General features: G+C 35.4%; 1 protein-coding gene across 1 annotated transcript in view; it reads right to left on the bottom strand.

Annotated features, from left to right (window-relative positions):
- LOC120633710 (neurogenic locus protein delta) overlaps positions 1-16,184 on the bottom strand; it is a 51,041-nt gene extending 34,857 nt beyond the window's left edge. The window contains exons 1-2 of the mRNA XM_039904028.1: positions 15,892-16,184; positions 2,270-2,569 (exon numbers count right to left, since the gene is read on the bottom strand). Of these exons, the coding sequence (XP_039759962.1) occupies positions 2,270-2,569; positions 15,892-15,939 (348 nt within the window). The 5' untranslated portion in view covers positions 15,940-16,184. The remainder of the gene's footprint in view (positions 1-2,269; positions 2,570-15,891) is intronic.
- Positions 16,185-20,980: the final 4,796 nt, after the last annotated feature.

The raw sequence follows: 20,980 nt of genomic DNA, 5'->3' as shown, positions 1-20,980 counted from the left end.
AATTTAACGTGCGTCCGGCAAGGGCCGGCTTTGAATCTACAGTCCTAAAAATGTCTAGGCAGCGTTATCTTACGCTGGGTGCAGTTACAGTGGCTTCACAAAGTAACACGATAGTACACCGTTACAGCTCCACGACTAATAAGGAGTCAGGTTACAAAATATTGTGATGCTGGCCACTGACACGCTGGCGCTTTCATAGTAAAGACGTCAAATTTAAAATCGGACACTTAAGTTTCCTTTTATGTAAACTATTTATCTCTGTAATTTAACTTTAATAATTAAAACACAAAACAGATAAAGTTCTTTAAAAAAGTGAACATATTATATTGCCAAGCCCACACAATTCGAGCTAGAATCCAAAGGCGTATAGATATGTTTAAAAAAACATTTAATGGTAAATCAAAAAAATCGAACACGTTCTTCTTTTATTTGTTCAAAAAAAGAACGAGAATAAATAAAGATAATACACCTGCGAGACACGCAGGCAATTTGCACACTGTTTGCAGTCAGCTTATATAGCGCTGCACCGAGTTTGTTGTATTACTTGTTCGGTAGAGCTCGTGTAACAACAACAGGCGCTTTTCTGATGACCTCATTGCGAAAAAACAGCTAATAACACTAGGGCCGATTATTTAATTTAAATGCGGCGCACCCAAGTATTATAACGCTTTGTATAAAGGTCACGATGTTCGCTGATATATCCTCCATATTGCGGCATATGGAAGGCATGATACCTATCCGTATGAGATAAATGGCATATGGTATAAATTCGACAGCTCTTAGAGAGCTTAACCTGTCACTGAAACCCAATAGTTTCGCGTCACTTTCGCTCAATTGATCCCATGTCACAACGACGTCTGACAATATAACTCTATGTGAAATTAAACAGGAAGTTTCAATTTAGCGCCAATTCGTATGGAATGATACTGCCAGAGGAACCGGACGCGTATCCACGGTCGAAAAAAGTTTTGAGTTTCGTCTATGGTATCCACAGTTGCAAAAAAAGTTTTGAATTTCATCTACGAGTACCTATTGAAAAAAATTGAGTGGTGTTGTCATCTGCCAATGCATCGTATCAATGTTCGTAAGAAAATTAAATGTTATCTATGGTCACTTAATAGTTTTAAACATAAAGGACCGCTTTTCTGGACTCACTAGCATGTGAGTCCATGAAAAATGTCACGTTTCTCTCCAGATGGTAAACTTGTGCAAGCTTAGCAGTTGTGTTTACCCAAACATTACGAGACGGTACGACATTTGAAGCGGACCGCTAAATAAAATACAAATACCACTCGAAGCCTCGAGTGACCATACTCGGGATAAGTGTAAACCAGAGACAATTCACACCGGCGAATAACCGTAACAAAGAAGTATGATCCAATTAAAGTTATATTTCATCCTTGAAATAGATATATACGCTAGTTAAAAAGTTAAAAGGTTTACTGAGGTCGTGTGTCATAAAGTATTGTAAAATGTAACATCTTAAGCGGTGTGTATGTAATTATTTAAAAAAATCATCTCTGGAAACGCTGTAGCCATCCCACGCGTCGACTCGTTAACCAATAGACAAGCGTTAACCCATCAAATATTCTTATCGTCATCGCTTCTGTCAAATACAAATATCGAATCCCGTAATTTCTTTTTTACTATTATTTACGGAGTGAACTAACAGCACTGGCCTTGGATTGGATAATCGGAATTTGTTAGTAGAATCGAACGCATTTGATTTATTGATACAGGGTTGCTACTTAATGCTTCTTTAATGATACACTGACTTTGCTCGTGACTACAAAATTAATAGGTAACTACAACGTATAGGTACATTTACAGAGTCTACGTAGTTACATAATTTAAAACGTGCGTCCATTAACTTAGAATGCATGCCTTTTGATAATCGAAAAGCTAAAAGATTGATCTAATTTTTTTAAGAGCATCAGCAGCGTGTTGGTTTTCCAATATGATCAATATTAGTTGTTGTAGGTATCTACTCTAATTACCATGTACGTATTAACTCAAAAGTGCAAAAGTCATATTTGACGCCCATACTTTCTAGCATTAGGAATTACGACATTATGCATTTGGATGCACTGTGAGACTTCATAGTAATGTTTATCAATTGTGGTAGGTGGTAGTGCAACTTTCAATTAATAGAGGTTTGACCTTTCGTTTCGTATTTCAGCCCACCCTCACACCGTTGACCTGGACGTACTATTGAGGCTTCAGATTAACTAGATTATCATAAATATGATAGGAATGATAAAACACTTACCGGCCACGTGAAATCGAAGGGGAACACGATGGGATTGGTAAATCCTTGCACGTTAATGTTGGGCACGTCCAATGAGTTTCCACCGAGCACTGGGGTAGTGATGTCACCGAACGTACACGGTGATGTTGTGTCGATATTAGCTTGATATATTTTAAGGCACACGCGGAATTTAGTCCTGCACGGCGCCAAACAAGGCGCATCACTACTTGAGGAACCATCACAGCACTGCCCACTACTTAACCTACCCAATGAGTTCGTGAAACTTTTTATCCTAAGTTCGAAGGAACCAGACGTCAGCACCTGAAACAAGAAAAAAAATACATTAAACAAAAGAGTTTTTAAGTCCTAAATGCGATAGAATTCATGATTAGGTATTTCACATCTAAACATTATTTAAAAATTATATAATAACAGACGAATTGAGAAACTTTAAAAAAAGAATGATGATATTATTAAATTGAGCCAATTTATCAAAATGATATCGTGACACATACAAACAGAAAGGCAATACATTACTACGACGCCCCCAAAGACGTTATCCTAATAATAAACTATTTGCACAACTGTCCGAGTGATCGATCCCGCTGAGACATTAACGGTTTTACTGGACATCTATAATGTAGGCCGTTTAAAAATGGGGTTGGCAATGCTCACATGGGGCGACGTGACACCCCTAACCCCGATTCGAATTTCGAACGCGGTTTATGAATTTCATTCTTTTACTTTCAAATATTATTTTTGAATATTGAACTGTCCAATCAACAAAACCCCCAGCTTTGTTTTAAGCGATGTTTTTGTGTTGCAAGCTCTTAAAATCGACGTAGCGTTGACAGATACGTAGACGTTTAAAAATGTCAAATAAGAAAAAAGGAATGGCTTGTATTCTTTTTTTGTCTCCGTATGAATAATAATAGCGCACTGCCCTCTAGGGTAGCAACCCTTGCATCAATGAAAGAATGCGCAGTTGGTCGCGATGCATGTGGGATTAACTAGTTTTAATACAAACTTATGCATTAGGGAATACGTTGATGTAAATAATACCACCTTGCTTATTTTTATTCGATTTGTAAACTTGCTTGCTTCTACCCGCGACTTTTAATTAGCCGTATAATGAACTAAACTTCATAGAACCATAAACCTTATTATATATTCCTATATATAAGCTTCGAACAAATTAATATTGGAGACTAAAATTTTAAATACGTATGTTAAACGGTTACGGTTCTTAATCTTTTACATTTCATAACTTGTTAAATATAAAATTAATACTTTAACTTTTTGACTTTAAAACAAGGGATACCTGCCTGAAGATTAAAAAAGTAAGGTCTTTTTACTGTAAAGACATGTCCACTTTAGTTTTTTGTTGGGTCTTTTTACATGTGAAGTCTTAAAATAGTACGTAATTCGAAAGTGTACGTCCGATGGAAGTTTATAAGACATCGGAAGGAAGTGGTAAGGATTAAGTTATAGCGATCGCACTGCTCGAACAAACATTACTGTAATATTATTACCTACTTAGTGTTGATGTATCGAATAAAAATTATATTGTTTCCTGCACTTTCTAGTCTATCAAAGATAATATAAAGTAGAGAATACGTCAGCATGCAATAATAAAATATAATTATAGGAGTAGTAAAATATAATATATATATCTTTTACGCTGCTTATATATAAATATACATATAAGTAGCGTGTTTCGTAAGTTATTTTATGTAATTACATGATACTACAGCTAGTTTCAGGTTTTGTTTTACATGAATTAGCAAATGAAGTTGCTGAAATAAACGATTCTTACGTATAATATTTATAAACATTAGTTTTTGGTGGAGTTTGATACGTTTTTCATGCGCAAATAATTGGTATGTCCTTTTACTAGTTGAATAAGACATCTTATTAGGCAAAGGAAGATTTCAATGTTTCATAACTTATAACATAAAATTTTTGCTAACTTCTAAGAAGCCAAGTAATTATTGTAGATAAAAGTGTTGTCAGATTTGAGCAGAATGTTCCCACGTCCAATGAACTTCATATCGTGTATTAGTCAAAAGTTCACAAAAAAGACAAAAAAAGAGTACAATGATCCATTCAAACCACAAGTCTTATCTAGCGATGTTGTTGTCTGTAAAATTAAAAAATTTAACCACAGATTAAACAAAGAGCTAGTGTAAAAAAGACACCAGATTTCAACCAACTTCCTGTCAAGTTCATAGGGGTTGTTTCATCGCGCAAAAGTTTTACCCTCTCGCTTGTATTGCGTATAGAAGAGTGGGACAGCAAATTCACATCCACGTGGTAAACGCCAGGTAGGAGCGGAACACAAAAAGTGCAGAAAAAACATACTGCCACTCTAAACATCCCCTTTTTTACCGAACCTGATGTATTGTTTATCAAAGCCATAGTAGCATGTACGAGTAGCTTACCGGTTTAGAATAAATTAATTACGATTAAAAAGTCCGTTGATAGAAAAAAAAAAAAAAGAAAAGAGAAATTGATTCGATAATAGGATGGCAACACTTTTGAATGAGCGAACGAAATTAGATTTTAAAACTTAAAGAAAAAGAATGTTTTGTGTTGTGTGCGGTCGATCTCGCTTGAGGCGGTCGCTGCACAGATTAACAATTAAATAATACTTACGGACTACCGTATAAGCTATATTTTATTATGTCTTCAGGCGATTTGACCCGATGATTTGACTGACGCCTTTTGAATATTGATTCCAAGTGCTTTCGTGCTTTATGAAGATCTCTTATTAATTCCAAGAGAAATAACATTAAATTTTTTTTATTACTTTTTGAAAGTTACGCCATTTAACAGAATATTTTAGAATTTAAAGGCTCGGAATTTTTTTTATTGAATTCATGCCTACTAAGTTTAAATTTGTTAGGTTCTAAATATAAATAAAAAGTTTACAAATATTTTTTGACAGTTCTTGAGATTGTGTGGGAATTGACTTTTACTACATCCTATATTGAGTAATGAGTTAAGACATGCATGTAGCTAATTTATTTAACATACGACATAGCGTTTAATGCATTCGACGTCAGTCGTGAACATCAATATTGTTTTTTTTACACGAATGGAAAGTACCGGCACGTAACATTAATTGCGTCGGCTCACCACACCAACCAAATTGATTTTGAGTACCTAATCGTGAATATCGTTACACCATCTCAGTTTAATATATCGCTTTACATCTGTTACCTACAATCACTTTAATTGCAGTGCATTGCTCATGTTATAAAATTAAATTCTGTCACAACATTGTGTATGGGTACATCCGATTCTCGTCTGAATGGCATGCTGAAAAATAAGAAGGAAAAATTTTATATTCTTTCTGGTCGCAAGGTCTTTTTTAGTGTCAGTCTTAAACAGAAGAGAAAATGTACTTTTGTCTCTGGTCGCAGAGTTTTTACAGAGAAAACTTTTACTTTCATTAGCTTAAAATTTGTTACTCGAACTGTATCATCCCGTTTAAGGAGCAATAAATGTGAACATCATTGTATGTAAGTAAGCCAACAGAGTAAACACTCGTCCCAGTCGGCAGGTTGAGCGCGGTCTAAAAATAGCACAAAATAATGAAACACAGGGGAATGTTTTTCATCTCAACCGTTATACACACGCAAAATGTGTTAAAATAAACACCCAAACAGTCTTTATATTAATAGCGCGACGATGTGGCCAGTGCATCAAATTCGCAATTCAAAATGTATATTTGGAATCGTCTCGGTATGGTTTATTTTCTTTTTGAGGCAACTCTTTTTTTGTCTACAGTTTACACGTGTCGTAAACTTTTAGTATATTAATAAAATCGCCAAACGCCTTGATCTTGCTCTTAACGATATAATAAACGGTGTGGTCTAAGATGTTTCTAAGCAAGACTCTTACAGCTGCTTTCTCATGAGGCCTATGTTATTTTTAACAACGCTGATGAGCTGGTGTTTCACAATTGCAAATTATTTCATCATTACAAATTTCGAAATACTAACCAGTATGTTTTATGCGACAGATACCGAAAAACTAAAACGGCTCTGGAGTGTTTTGAATTTCGAACAGCTGGTAATTTTACCGTATCACTAATTGATGACTTTCAAGAAAACGACATTGTACTAGGGGGGTAGACAGATTATACAAAAGGCGTAGTTTCAAAGAGCTTGGCGCAAGAAAATAAAAGGACACCGGAGTCTTAAGGGGAACAAAACGTTCAGAAATTCGACATTACGCGCGACAAAAGTTGCAGTCTTTGTTGTTGCAGTTAATTCGTGGCAGCTGCATCGGAATTATTTTGACCGACTTCAGAAACATAACAGGGTTTAGTTTGAATAGGTAGTTTTGTTTTAAGTTGCATAATTTTCTTTCTTTACTCATTTGTTTTATTAAACAGTAAATTATATTTTTATTTAATTTAATTGAGAGTATTGAGGTATTTTTATTTTAATAAATATTTTCTCATTCTATTTTTGCCGTGATGAAAAAGGCAAAGGTATTTCGCCATACTGCCTTGACTGTGTTCGGAAATATTAAGTAGATAGTAACATATGTATCTACATACCTAGTTATGAAAAAAGAGGGCAATCGTATTGAAATGTGTTTTTTATAAAAGATAAAGATAAAGGTAATGTACATTGCAATCTACACTGAATTAGCGGAGTACCTACTGTGGGTAGGTATACGGTAATGGGTCTGTAGATTGCCTAGGCCCTAGGGCTTATATGGAAAGCGCATAATAAGGTATTTTGCGGTTATTTAAGCTCAACGCTGAGAGGAATTGGGATTTCGTGCGTCGGTGCATTATGATCGAATAAATATGTACCTACCTACCACAGATTATATAAATATGTTGGGGAATGAAGAAATCTATCATAACTTTTTAGTCTTTGTGATTCTTAAACTCTACATTTCTACGTATATAAAATAGTAACGGTTATAAATATATTTTCAATTCTGCGAGTTTGTCAGTAAGCAAACTTGTCAGTACTAATTTTCAATAAATAATTGTGTTTCGGTTTAAAACTACACATTATTCAGAGTCGCATGTATAAGTAATCAAAAAAAGAGGAAAATGTTACATTTTTACATAGCATTCGCGCTGCGCTCTTAACCTAGGGAATAAAATGAATTAAGCATGGTTAATATTATTCTTTGCTAAATAAAATAAAAAAAACAAGTATAAAAAACTGACGAACCGTCATATTATTTTAGGTGAATTTTATTTATTTGTTTATAGTCATTTCAACATCCTGTTTTGTCAAAATACCCGTTAAGTTTATATTTTGTTATGTTTTTTTACCAAAACTATTTATTTATAACTAGTTATTTATAAAATGGGGCATTTCAGACCATACTAAGTAAATCGTAAACGTTACATTATTACGTGCGAGCGAATCAAAATTAGAATGCATTCAGTTATAACATTTTACGATAATTCCTTGCTAAGTTATGAAACTATAATGCAGTGTAACTTGGTTACTTCAATTTATGTCAATTAGGAACAAAATCGCGATCCTACATTTTATAACTGTTTGGTGGAGTGCTCTAGTTGCGATAGCTCTTGTGTTGTTTAAGCAACGTTGACCTAAGCCGTATCTGGATGGTGTTCCGACTTTGTTAAATGCTTATTCAGAATCTGTTCCTATAATTATTATCACTCAGTTAGTGATAATAATTATAGCCTGAGCCTAATATATATCTGAGCCCATTTTCATTACCTAAACCCGCCAGCCCGCATATGTGCAACGTGGAGGGTCTCACTCGTATTATATGTTAAAATAATTTACGAAGACAATTACGAACAATTTTGCGTTCTTAATATTTAATTACCTACTGTTTACTTATTTTTAATTGCCAAGTGACAAAATAACAAACTGTCCGTCTGCATACATTTATTGGCATATTTTAATAAATTATCGAGTATTATTTATGACATAAAAATAATAATTGACACTTAACTATAAATGGTCGGGTAAGTTAAGCTGATGCTTGCAACACAGCGTTACAATGATATTTAATTAAAGCGGCACTAATACACCGTAATTGTGTATTAGCGTCGAGTTTTACTTATTCATAAGTCATAACTGTCATCTTTGGCCTTAACATCCCACGATATGATGACACCGTTTTACACCTGAACTTTTTTTAAATTAACCTTACCGTTGCTGATTCAAGGCCTTTACGCCTATTGACACCTGTATTGCAAGTGTTACTACAATTTGAAACATTTTTCCACTTTAGCGCTGAATTTTGCTTCACGCTAAACGGTGACTTTGCGTAGGTCTTACCATAAGCTATACCTAGCAGAATCTAGAATACCATACACTGACAGTACAAATGTCGTTATATTTGCTCATCCTGCTCCACAATAATGTGGGAAAAAATAAAAAAAATTTCAACATGGATGTAAACAATAATATGCGTTATTTTAACATAACAATAAAAAAAGTATTTATGCCTAAATGGTCGGTTTATTGAGGATTTTAAGGCTATAGCTATATAACATTATGCTTAGACTCAAAGTGTAAACAATACATAAAGTCATCTTAAATGTATTGACACTATAGGCAGTTAAATATATATATCGTTAAATCACGAGCACTTGAGTTTAAAATCGTTTGATACTTGTTTATTTGAAAACAAGTACTGAGCTATGCGTGTGTTTATAAATAATGCATAATATTGACTTCCCCAAGCATCCAGTTCGGCGACATTGCGTAATCTGATCAATGATCCTGTCCTCCACGTTTCTTTTTTTCCCCCGTTCGCTGCGATCGGGAATCAATTAAGCGTCCGGTCGGGACTTGGGAGCAATGAGAAAAATGAATTGAATTATTTTAAAGGAGGTCGTAATGAAAGAATACTCGTCGCGCAGTACAATAGACTATAGAAGCGTCGCTGCCGCCTCGGAGGCGTAATGAATTCGTCATTTGTCAATGTTAGGCTTGCCAGATGTGAAGATTACGACTTAAAGGCGTAGGTTTGAAGAACAAAACAGAAAAATAAATAGTTAACGTTGACGGTCTTCGCCTATACAGAAAGGAGTTGTAAAAGCATACGTCATTCTTGGATTACATTTTTAAACTTTCCTAGTGAGGTATATTTCAATATTTTAGGGAAAACAATTTTGAATTATTGCATCATTCTTATTTTGATATTAGGGCTTTGGGCTGGCAGATAAAATACAAATAAGAATGCTAAATATAGAAACAGTTAAGTATGTAAATTATGAAATTTCCTCCTCCTATCCTATTTGGAAAAGTTGAAAGGTTGTTAAGTTGGGTACCTAATGGGAAACTATATACAATTTACCCAACAATGCTAAATTCGGGACAAGTTTTAAAATAATGGATCCCTTACAATTCGGATGACGCATACACAATCGAGTCATTACGGACTCTCCATCATACAATGAGACGAAAACTGAAAATTTCACATAGTTAAGACGTTAAAAACCGGCGATTATGCGGATTTCGTACGAGCTCTCGTATAATTGAGACGGTTCTCATAGAAACAAAACGGCTCGGACAATGGACTAAAGTATAACAGGGTTAAATGCCTTCACATACTTATAAGCTTATTGCATCTAACATGACATATGACTATTAATTATTATTATTATTATTACATTGTAAGTATGGAAATTCTTGTGAATACGTCAAGTTTTTACCCAATCGCTTTGACTACTTAATACACGTATATTAGGCTAATATTCGGTAACTACTGGGAAATGTTAAATACGTGTCGCAAAATGTTGAACGTTTTTCTTAGCCAATCTTTTGAACAATGTGGGAAAATTGAGAATATATTTTATTATTTGTTAAAATGGTGACGACCCTATTCACAATTGGATACAACATTGTTACTTGAATTACACCTTTGAATCGGGAAGAGCCGAAAGCAACTAACCACTTCGCAATTTCCTTACATTTGGGGAGAATTCATAGCAAGTGCTTTCTTTTTTGCGCCACGTTTCTAGGCAACTTACTTATAACTGTACAACATTTATTATGCAATAAAGACGCCAATTAAATCAACTATTTAACTAATGTGATATGATAAGAATAGGGTTGCCAACAAAGTAAATTGATGGTATAAAGTAAGTAAATTTAAATGTATACTGTTTTAGATATAAATTAATTTAAGGTAAATAAACTATAAGTTTTTTTTAGTTCACAAAAAATATGATTAATAAAAATATTTTGCGTCTCAATCTACAATCATCATCAAGCTATCGAAAAATTGCATTTGATAAAAATTTAAACATTTTAAAAGAATATTTTATTGACGAAATGGAGATTCTATTTTATTATCCATGTTATTTTAAACACATTAAATATGACTAAAACTTTTGGAAAATAAGTTTTATTTTACTCAATTAAAAGCGTAATTTATTACCCTAAAAAAACTTGGCAACCCTAAGAACACCCGTCCCCAAAATGTACTCGAACGTCGAAGCGGTCAGTTTGAAATCGTGTTTTAAAAAAAAGCAGATGTTAGGGTTCTTTAAGAGTAGCTATTAATTTAGCACCTGCTTGCAATGTGGGCCGTCCACATAAAGTCTATTTTTTTTACATGTCTTATAATGTAAACAATCTTTTCGTTACTTTTTTTTTTACTGTTAAGTTAATTATAAATTGTTAAGAAAATAAAAGAAAAAAATTTACAAAGGAAATCCCCTTTATACTAATTTATTTTATCACACTTTTTTTTGTTTTTTCCAAACATACTTAAAAGTAATGAAAAATAGGACATGCAAAAAAATGGATCATGTGTACAATTTGTGAACACCACGTTAAGAAATAACGAGCAGCGTGATTATATCACGAATTGTACGCAACAAATCACCAATATGTATATGTACAAGTTGTATAGAAATTTCCAATTAATTACGTATGTTCTGAGACTTCTTGAGTGTCATAATTAAAGTACATCGACTTCGATGATGGGATAGGTACCTACATTTTTTATTGAAATAAACTGTTTTTATTAATTTAAGTACTATTTAGTTAGAATTCGGTACAGTGGCTTATAAGGGAGACTATTTGTTTATATTTTTTGAGCTTTTCCAATCTTGGAAGTTGAATCTATTTTATTATTATTGTAGCTCTTTTTGTTATTCTTGTAGGTCCAAACGAAAACTGAATCTACCACAGTACCTTTAATTACCACTGATTTTTGTGCTTATAAACTGTACACATCACGTTCGAAATTCGAATAAACGTTTTTGTCTATTGTATTAACCACGTGATCTTCGGCGTACGCTGTACATGACTTAACCAGGACGCAGAAACTATTACTCAATGGATATTTCTATACAAGCAGAACGTACAGCCGTTCCGTATGAACTGCCACGCTACGCTATGTCCTAGTTATTGGACAGGTAGCCGAACAATCTCGATATTAATACAGCAATGTCGCAAACCGATAAAAATATTGTCGCCGGCCATTTGTGGAACATAACACACCTACATAACATTAGTTGAGTTATCATTAAGTTACTTACTTATTACTTAAGTATAATCCTTACTTATTACTTAAACGTTTCTATAGGTTTAATAAACTGTCATATTTGCTTTCATGGTTGACGTGTATCGTTTTTAGATCAACCAGTGAGATCGACCAGCAAACTTTAACCAGTAAATACTAATCTATCATCGAATAGTAGTAATTTTATCCGGTTAAAAGTTTGTTGCGGGCTTCTGGTTAGCTGTTTTATGTTAAAAAATGTAAAATGATCACCATCATTTCACTACTTTTCGTAAAATTTGTATGTACGCAATAAAAGTACCTTCTAAAATTCTATTTGAAAGCTGAGAGTTTTGTTGTAAATTTAATAACATACTTGATATAGCCAATTCGCGAAACATATAGAGGCTGTGGTAGGTAATGTATGTTAAGTGGGTACTTGAAATAAATGTCATTGATTTAATGCGACGACTGAAGTTTGAACTTTGAAGAATAGTTAAGTCCTAACGTACGGTTCTTTGATATTTCGAAGATAAGTTACCTAACTTAGAATTTGAAGAATGACTTCAGCGGCAGTATTAGCGCTATGCAGTTCTAGCTAAACTATTAAGGAAACATTGAAATCGTTTTGACCCATAAGTAATTTGTAACGTTTTCGATATCACTTAATAATGTCACTGTCACATTAGAAGGGATGTTTTGTTTGAATGAAGTTTTTAAGAGAATAGCGTTGTACGAGAAAAACAAGCGACTTACTGAGTATTACTTACTATACAGCTGAGGAAAAATGAATTAAAGTTAGAACACAATTGGGTGAAGTTATAAAGATTTAACTATCCTCGTTCGCGTAATTAGGGATGCGAACGAATCATCGCACTCAGCCTTCGGACTAACTGAATTATTTATAATAAATGGAAATTTGGATTATTGTGCTGCGGTTTTAGGCAGACGTGTTTCCTTTGCCGCTTCCGATCGGTTGGTGCGGTCACGCGATCTGATCACGGTAAGTATGATAGCTCGGAGATATACACGTGGTATTGAAAGTATCTTCCCGGTAACCGTTTAACTGCTATTGCCTGTTTTATATTATTCTAACACAACATCATCATTGCAACCGATAGACTACTGCTAGACATAATCTACTATATGGCTGTTTGTTATTTTTAATTTGTCCTCTTCAGGACAGGCAAAGATCATTGGCCATTCAGCCTTCTACTCTTCCTCGCATGCCCTGCAAAGTGTTGCTCTGTTAATAGGCGATGGTTTTCCACTTACCATTAGGTCGACCATCTGCTAGGTCCATCAATTATTAAAAAAAAAAAAAAAAAAGAATTTTTTGGTAACAATTTCTGCGGATGCACTGAGTATATAAAGAATCCCGATCGAATGTACAATTACATCAATGCAACTCCGCACGTAGACAGACGGGACAAACCAGTTGTCAATACGTTTTTGCAGAGTCAACAAAACAACCCGATTTCATTCATAATGTATTTTATCACTCATAACATGTACCTACATAGTAGATGTATAGATTTCTTACTTACAGTTTTAAGAATACTATCGCTGAAATCAAATTTTGTACTTTTTTTACTTTAAAAACTATCGTGTTATTATAAGTGGGCGGTCTCAGGTTTGATTCACGGAAGGGTGAAATTTGGATATTTATAATTTCTGAATATCCTCTGGTCTGGTCTAGTGGGAGGCCGTGGCTAGTTACCACCGCACTGACAAAGAGGTTATCAAGCGATTTAGCGTTTTGGTTAAGATACCGTGTGGAAACAATGAATTAGCCTGCTACCATCTTATCGATTCTAGAATTCCTGGGTTCGATTCCCGAATCGGGGCAAAAATTACTGGCGTTACGTTGTCTGTCCAGAAATGTTATCTATTCACAATGAAATCGCTAGTTGAGCTATTGAAACTATTGATAGTATTTAGGAAGCGATTTGAGGAATTTCTGTCAGTCCCAACAGTTGCTATTTGCTTAGATATTTTAGTCTACGTTTTATTTTAGTGAGAAGCAATATCCGTGAGAGAATTAAGACTAGAAAAAGCGTCTCAAATTAAATTACAAACTCGGTGCTGGAGACCTACCATGAACTGGTTTTTCTTTGGTCCGTTTAAACCTACCGATATTATACGAACAAGATGCTACCGACAATGTTTTTATATGTACCTAACTGTGTAGTTGAAAGGCACTTCTAAATATATGTAGGTTCGTTAAATAATATACTACAGTTATTTATTTCGCATAGGTGTATAGGTATATGTAATAATACATCACTGTTTAATACTCTTTATTATAATGGCATAGCTTAGAAAAAAAAGCTGTTATGTTTAGTACCTTCTCAAAATTGATTAGTCTACTGAAGTTTTACAATCGAAAATATCGTTACTTTCTCTAGACAGCACTAAAGTGGATTCGATATTTCTCAAACCATGACATACTTATCACTTATGATGCCTTGGTACATTTCGCAAACAATGACCTAACAAAATGTTCCATTCATGAAAAATAAGGACCCTAATATTGTTTTTGTGCTAATAACAAAGTAAAGTAGCGATATAATAGATTGTTCGAGTTCATATTAACCCCCCCCCCTGGGTAGGTTTGCCTCGGTTGCATATAATAAGCGCCTTTACCGGATGTTGAAGCTTGTTTTTTTTTAATAATAATTGTACCTTTTGGAGAAGATAAAAAATATATAAATACGCTACCTAGGTTGTATCGAAAAGTGCACGAAAATCACACGATAGCCGAGTTCAGTGGCCTTTTATAGACAAGTTTACCTACCTATTAGTAAAGTTGTATAAGTAGCGATGTGTGTGTAATAATATTGCTGTACGGGTGAATTTTAATATTTGCAACGCGCGCGCAGGGGGTAAGAATCCCCAAATGCGGGAGAAGTCAACGCTCAAGCGACAGAACAGGGGTGTTTCTGGACCCTGTTTATAATGCTTTTAAGACCAGCAAATTGAGAAGTTTTCTAACATTTAGGGTCCATTTAATTGCAAACCTAACTGCAAGTAATTTAAGATGTTTAATATTTCGCAAAGCGTAGGTATAAAGAATTAGGTAACAAAACGTTTACACTGGAATCCATGACTTGAGTTCTAGTGTTTGTAATCAAATGAATAGTCTGTCAGTATGTTGGTTCAAATGTGTTAGATTACATGTTTACTAGTTGAGTGTTCGGTACACCTAATAAAAACAGATAAAGACCTTGGATCGGTTTAAATTAAACAGTGTTTTAATCATCTAGAAATTTATTAGTAAGGAATGTACTTACCTACATATAGATAATTAATTTTAATTACATAAATGGTAATTTGAATTTAAAGATATATTATTGAGGTTAACAATTTAGTGGAAAATAATGGTTAAGAATTAGAAAAAGTTTAAGGTAATTGATTGATATCTAAAACATCGTTATTAAAGCTTAGGAAATAAAAAATGTTTCATTTTTATTGAATTTGTGAAGAAAGCTTCTTTAACGACCATTCTATACTTTTATACCCTATGAATGAGTATGAGAATGAGATGTTGACATATCTAATGAAGTATCCCAAACTCCTAGCCGCTCAACAGCCTTGACCGTTTATAGGGCACTGACCTACAGATTTATTGTTATTATTATTTAATAACACAACTTTTGAAAAACAGCTATTTATGATTAAAAACACAAAATAGGGTATGGTGTCTCGAGCAAAGTTTAATGATATTTTATAAAAGCATCATCCCGAAATATCGCGTCTTGGAAGAGACTTAACCCGTGTGCAGCTATTCCTGTCCAAGCATCGCAGAATTAGTCCTTTTGGGAATCGAAATCATCTCGAGGTATGCATCTAATTTTAAACGAAGAGGCTCGCAACTCGGCTGACCCCGCACCGGCCGTATTAAAACCTGAACTTTCTTTATAACTATGCACAGAGTGTTTGCTCGGTAAACGTATCGAACACACACAAGCGTCTCGCTCTGGTCACGACTTTCCTAACCTACACCCTCGACGAGTATCCAGGACTATCTAGGCCCTGCATCCGTGGGAAATAGACTGTCGTGACGCGGCCTCCACAAATCCAAGCTTCGATTTGCAATCGGCTCAATTACAGATTCGGTGGTAAACAAACAGGGTTTCGCGGTTTTCAGTGTCGATGTCCAGTACCTGGGGCAGAAACCCTAGCAGGGCGATCAGCACCGCGGGGGCGCGCATACTGGCGCAACCACCGGCGCCTGAGCATACACGGGATCCGAAACCCGTCACAGATCGACGGCGGCAGAGTAATCCATCACTCGCACATGTCTGCACTGAGTTTCACTGCAAGTCACACAACACTAGAGGTGTCACTGGTCGGGCTCATCGGCTTTGGGAACCGGTCGCGGTGTATCGTGCACTACGTTCGAATCGCGCGCGTGCGGCCGGCGTGTAGCAGCCGTAGTGACGTGTGATCGCGGCGGTGCGTGACGGCGGACTGAGGGCGGGTGGAAGCCGCGGCGCGGGCAGCGCACACCTGGCGCCCGCCGCACCGCTAGATGGCGCTGTGCGGCGCATCTGCCGCCGACTGCCACCCTTCCCGCGCGCCCCGCTATCCCGCGAGTCTTCAACCAGAAAATATACGGAAAACAGCCATCTGCCTTTTGATAAACGTCTTGGACACGTGCTTATTTACGTAGTAAAGCACGTAAGTTTTAAGTTTACGAGTAAGATCATTTAAAGTTCGCATCAAATAAATATTTCTCGAAGATGTGGTGTTTTTAAAAAACTGAAGTTAAATAAGAGTGTTACAATATTTAAAAAAAAATCATTTAAGTAGATTAGTTATTTTTAATCTGCACAATACGATTAATGATAGATAAGTTGGTAAATAGAGAAGTAAAACAAGGAAAAGGCATAATTTCGTAAGGAATATTTTTCAGAAAGCTTTTATTGGATCCTATTATTTATTAGTGCTTAGAGAAGATTTTTGACTTTTCTTGTAGATGCGTCTATATGTAAAAAAAAAGTAAATACAACTAAGTAGTTACATCACAAAGGTTAAGGGATATTGATTTTTTCATATCAAATTTAAGGATATTTAATAAAATAAACCGAACCTATTTTGGCTTAAAAAATTCTTCAACCATTTAAAAACCAATCCTAAATAAGTACTTCGTTAATACTTGGAAGATATTTTTGATAAAGTCACGAACTCTGCTTTAGAACATAGAGCTTTTACTAAAGAGAGGCGGTCTGAGACGTATGCAATTATGTTTCGCATAATTTTATTTTACGGATCTTTAAGTACGTATTTGTGATTATGTGATTTTTATCACTTAGATCATCACGAAATCTTCTCTGAGAATAGCTTGCTCCATCGCCCGCTAAGTAAATTTTAGCTTTCTCGACAGGATAAGTGGGTATTATAATATCATCGTCATTAGCAGCCTATTAAATTTCTAATGCTGGAGACAAATTCAAATTCAAATATTCTTTAATCATGTAGAATCACAGGCACTTCTGAAGCGTTATTACGTACATGTATATTTAAAAACATTAAGCGTAAACTCAAAGAATACTTTTTAGCGAAGTTAGTTGGCTGACTCTTTTGTACCTCGTATAGTTTATATTCATTTATTTCGGTACTTACTACTATTAAAAATTAAAATTTACAGGCTTACTTAGTTCCTATCGTTCTACAATGTAGCAGTATGTTTTTCATGTTTTTCCCACAGCTGGTTTTATTCTTCTAATTAACACCTAAGGTAATCGTTGCAGATAGGCACCGAGGACAAACCTCTGCGGTTTTTTTCGGTGCTTTTATACTAACCATTTTAATGTAATTGTTTTATTTGATAAATAAATAAAAAAAAATACATATTACTAGCTAGGTTTCTGCTGTCTGCTGAGGGGTTACATTAATCGGATAATAAATCCTTTCCAGTTTAAAAATAAATAAATAAATAAATAAAATCACTTTGACGGAGTTATTGTGTGAAATCGTCAAACATTTTCATCCCCTCTCCCAAAAGAACTTTTTTTTGACAGCCGATTGGCGCAGTGAGCAGCGACCCTGCTATCTGAGTCCTAGGCCGTGGGTTCGATTCCCACAACTGGAAAATGTTTGTGTGATGAGAATGAGTGTTTTTCAGTGTCTGGGTGTTTATATGTATATTCTAAGTATATATGTATGTTATTCATAAAATTATTCATCAGTCATCTTAGTACCCATAACACAAGCTACGCTTACTTTGGGGCTAGATGGCGATGTGTGTATTGTCGTAATATATAAAAAAAAAAGGAACTAAGCTGATTTTGGGGATAAAAGCTATCCTATCTTTCCATCCCAAACAAATCTTGGACCACTCCACGAATCGAACCAAGGACTTCGTAATCCATAGTTAAATATGCTACTTATCCACTGGACTAACAAGGCTGTAATTTACTTACATCTAAAGTTCACCTCACCAGAACTAAAAAAAGAAGAGAGAAGAGTCAACAAACAGCTTTTATTATTTAAAAATAGAATATATTTAAAAATAGAATAACAAGTAGGTAAGTACTTGTTACAGGATATAAATCTTTATACAGTTACCCGGTATCGATGTAAAAAAAGCCACGTTTCCGTTCCCAATCGTTATAAAACGTATAAAATCGCCATAATTATATTTTGATACATTAATTTCGGTTTGCGTGCTGACCGTACGTTCACGTATGCAAATTTTACGAATCTGCGCAACTGTACGCAGCTGGTACGCAATAGGTTGTGAATCCCTAATAATATTATAAATGTGAAAACGCGTTTGTTTGTTTGTTGGTCCGCCTTTCACGCAGCGACATAGCATTTGAAAGAAAAGATTTTATTTGCGGTAAGTGATGATGCCGTTTAAGATGGTGGCAGCCACATCAATTAGGAGGAAATTTTGGACAGTTTAAATTCGGAATTTCTGGTATTCGACCGTAATTCAAAATTCATATTTTAAAACAAATAGGCCCACTTTTGAATCGTCAAGTGTGTCTTTTTGTAGAGTCTATCCCGGTGAGATTGCGAACAAAGGCTAACTTCTGGTATATAAAAAACCGCGTAGCATAGCTAGTATAGTAATATAAATTCACGTGGGGTAGTTACTGGTATTTTATTATATTTAAACAGTAACCCGGGGGGCTAAATGAAATTCGGTGGCAGTATTCCGAGTTTTGATGGACCGTGCGTGCATTATTTCGTCGGTGCAATAAAAATGCTAAATTATAGACCGTAGGTAGGTCTTGTTATGTAAAAAGACTTTGGCCTTTTTTTCGGTTTATGTACAGGTAGCTGATTAAGCTTATGTTTGCCTCGTGGCTTCGATTTCCCTTCCGGAGGAACAGAGTTGGTATTCGCACCTCTAACTTTTATGGAATGGAATGGAGTGGAGTGGAATTAAATAAATAGATGCGAAAACTCTCCCAATCTCTCACTCTACTCTACCGCTGATCCTGAAAAAAGACAGGTGGCATGAAATGAGCTGGTAATGGTTTAATATGATGATAAATCTAATCTAACTTTTGATATAAGTAGTAGCATGGGAACAAACAGACTATACTTAAAGCACTTTAGTTATGGCTTCTGATTTTATAATCGCTCACTTAGTATAAATTTCGCCCTGTCTGTATTTCTATCCGCCCGCTTGAATTTCTCGCAAACTTAATGCCCCTTTGATTAAGTGTTACTGTACCTTATTAGCTGTCGCTGTATAATTTTTCATTCGCTCATATCGCCATATTATTTTCAGTACTATCCCCATCGAATAAAAATGAGAAAAATAAATATATAGAAAAAAACCTTTAAAAACACTCACAATTTTAAAATATGTGTAATAATTTATGTTGGTACCTTATTAGTATCATGTATATTGTATGTATATATAATACCTTACTTATGGTATTTGTCTCATCACTCATCTTATTCTCTAGATCATTTTCCCAACCCTTTTTTAAGCCACAGGCGCACTTAAAAGGTAAGAAATTCGGCGTTCGTCCATACACATATGCGCAAAAAATATAACATCCTCATTATGAAACTAATAAATCCATAAGATGTAATAATAAATTATAAATAAATCGTCCAACAAAGAATTAAGAAACTAAAACTACCCGGACACCATAATTGCTGAGGTTTGTAATCTCAACACAATTTTTGAAAGTGATGGACAAGCTCTGGCACCGCTGCAAAGAACTATCAAAAAATATTTTTTCTTCAACGAAAAAAACTTTTGACGACGAATTTATAATTTCAGAATTTCTCTGGTCTGGTCTGGTGAGAGGCTACCGAGGAAGACGTGCCGCTAAGCGATTTCGTGTTCCGCTGCGATGTCACGTGGAAACCGTTTAAGGGTGTGCTTACCATACTCCCTAACAGGTTAGCCCGCTACTATCTTAGATTGCATCACTAACCACCAGGGTAGATTACAGTCAAGGGCTGACTTGAAGTGGAATAAAAAAAACAGGAGGACTTCGGGATGCACCTCTGTACTTTCTACGGCGCCGCAGGGCGCCGCGACGCCCAGGTTGGGAAGCCCTGGTTTAGAAAGATAAGACGTTTTCAAACAGTAATTTTCTTACTTCATTTACGGAGTTAGCTATTACGGGTAACCGCTAAAGTTTTATTGGTCGTTTAAGCCACGCCTACAGTTTGTAGGTAAAATGACGTCACGTCGTGTACACTTATGCAGTCACTTTTCTATTGTAGACTGTAGCCTACTGAAAGGAGTAGGTATTCACATCCATCCTTTTGTTTATCCACTACAAACCCTCAACTACAATCTCATGTCACAATTGTGACATCTTCACGGCTAGCTTCTTCTCTCACAGCTTTATAAATCTCAGAGCATTGGTGCAAGTGCACTAATAAACGGGGGAAATCTCCTATTCCATGCCCCCGTGCTTTAGCAGGTGAACACGTTAATTATATCCCCTGTCAGCAGTGGCTTGCTTAAAGGGTATGTAACATACATATTAATATTTTTACAGGGTGAGTCTCTATGAAATATACTTATGCATCGTTCAATATTATTTCGTAATTCTGCTACACGTTGTGTAGACGTGACGTCATGATATTGAATGCGGCGGCTATCCTGCCATCGCTAGATTCATCAACATCATCATTTCAACCAATTGACGTCCACTGCTGGACATAGGTCTTTTGTAGGGAGTTCCACAATGCACGGTCCTGGGCCGCTTGCCTCCAACGGCTCCCAGCTACTCGCCTGATGTCATCGGTGCACCTCGTTGTGGGCCG

The sequence above is a fragment of the Pararge aegeria genome, chromosome 22 (genome assembly GCF_905163445.1).
Source record: "Pararge aegeria chromosome 22, ilParAegt1.1, whole genome shotgun sequence".
NCBI classification, from domain to species: Eukaryota; Metazoa; Arthropoda; class Insecta; order Lepidoptera; family Nymphalidae; genus Pararge; species Pararge aegeria.
This window is presented reverse-complemented; position numbering and strand designations above follow the sequence as displayed.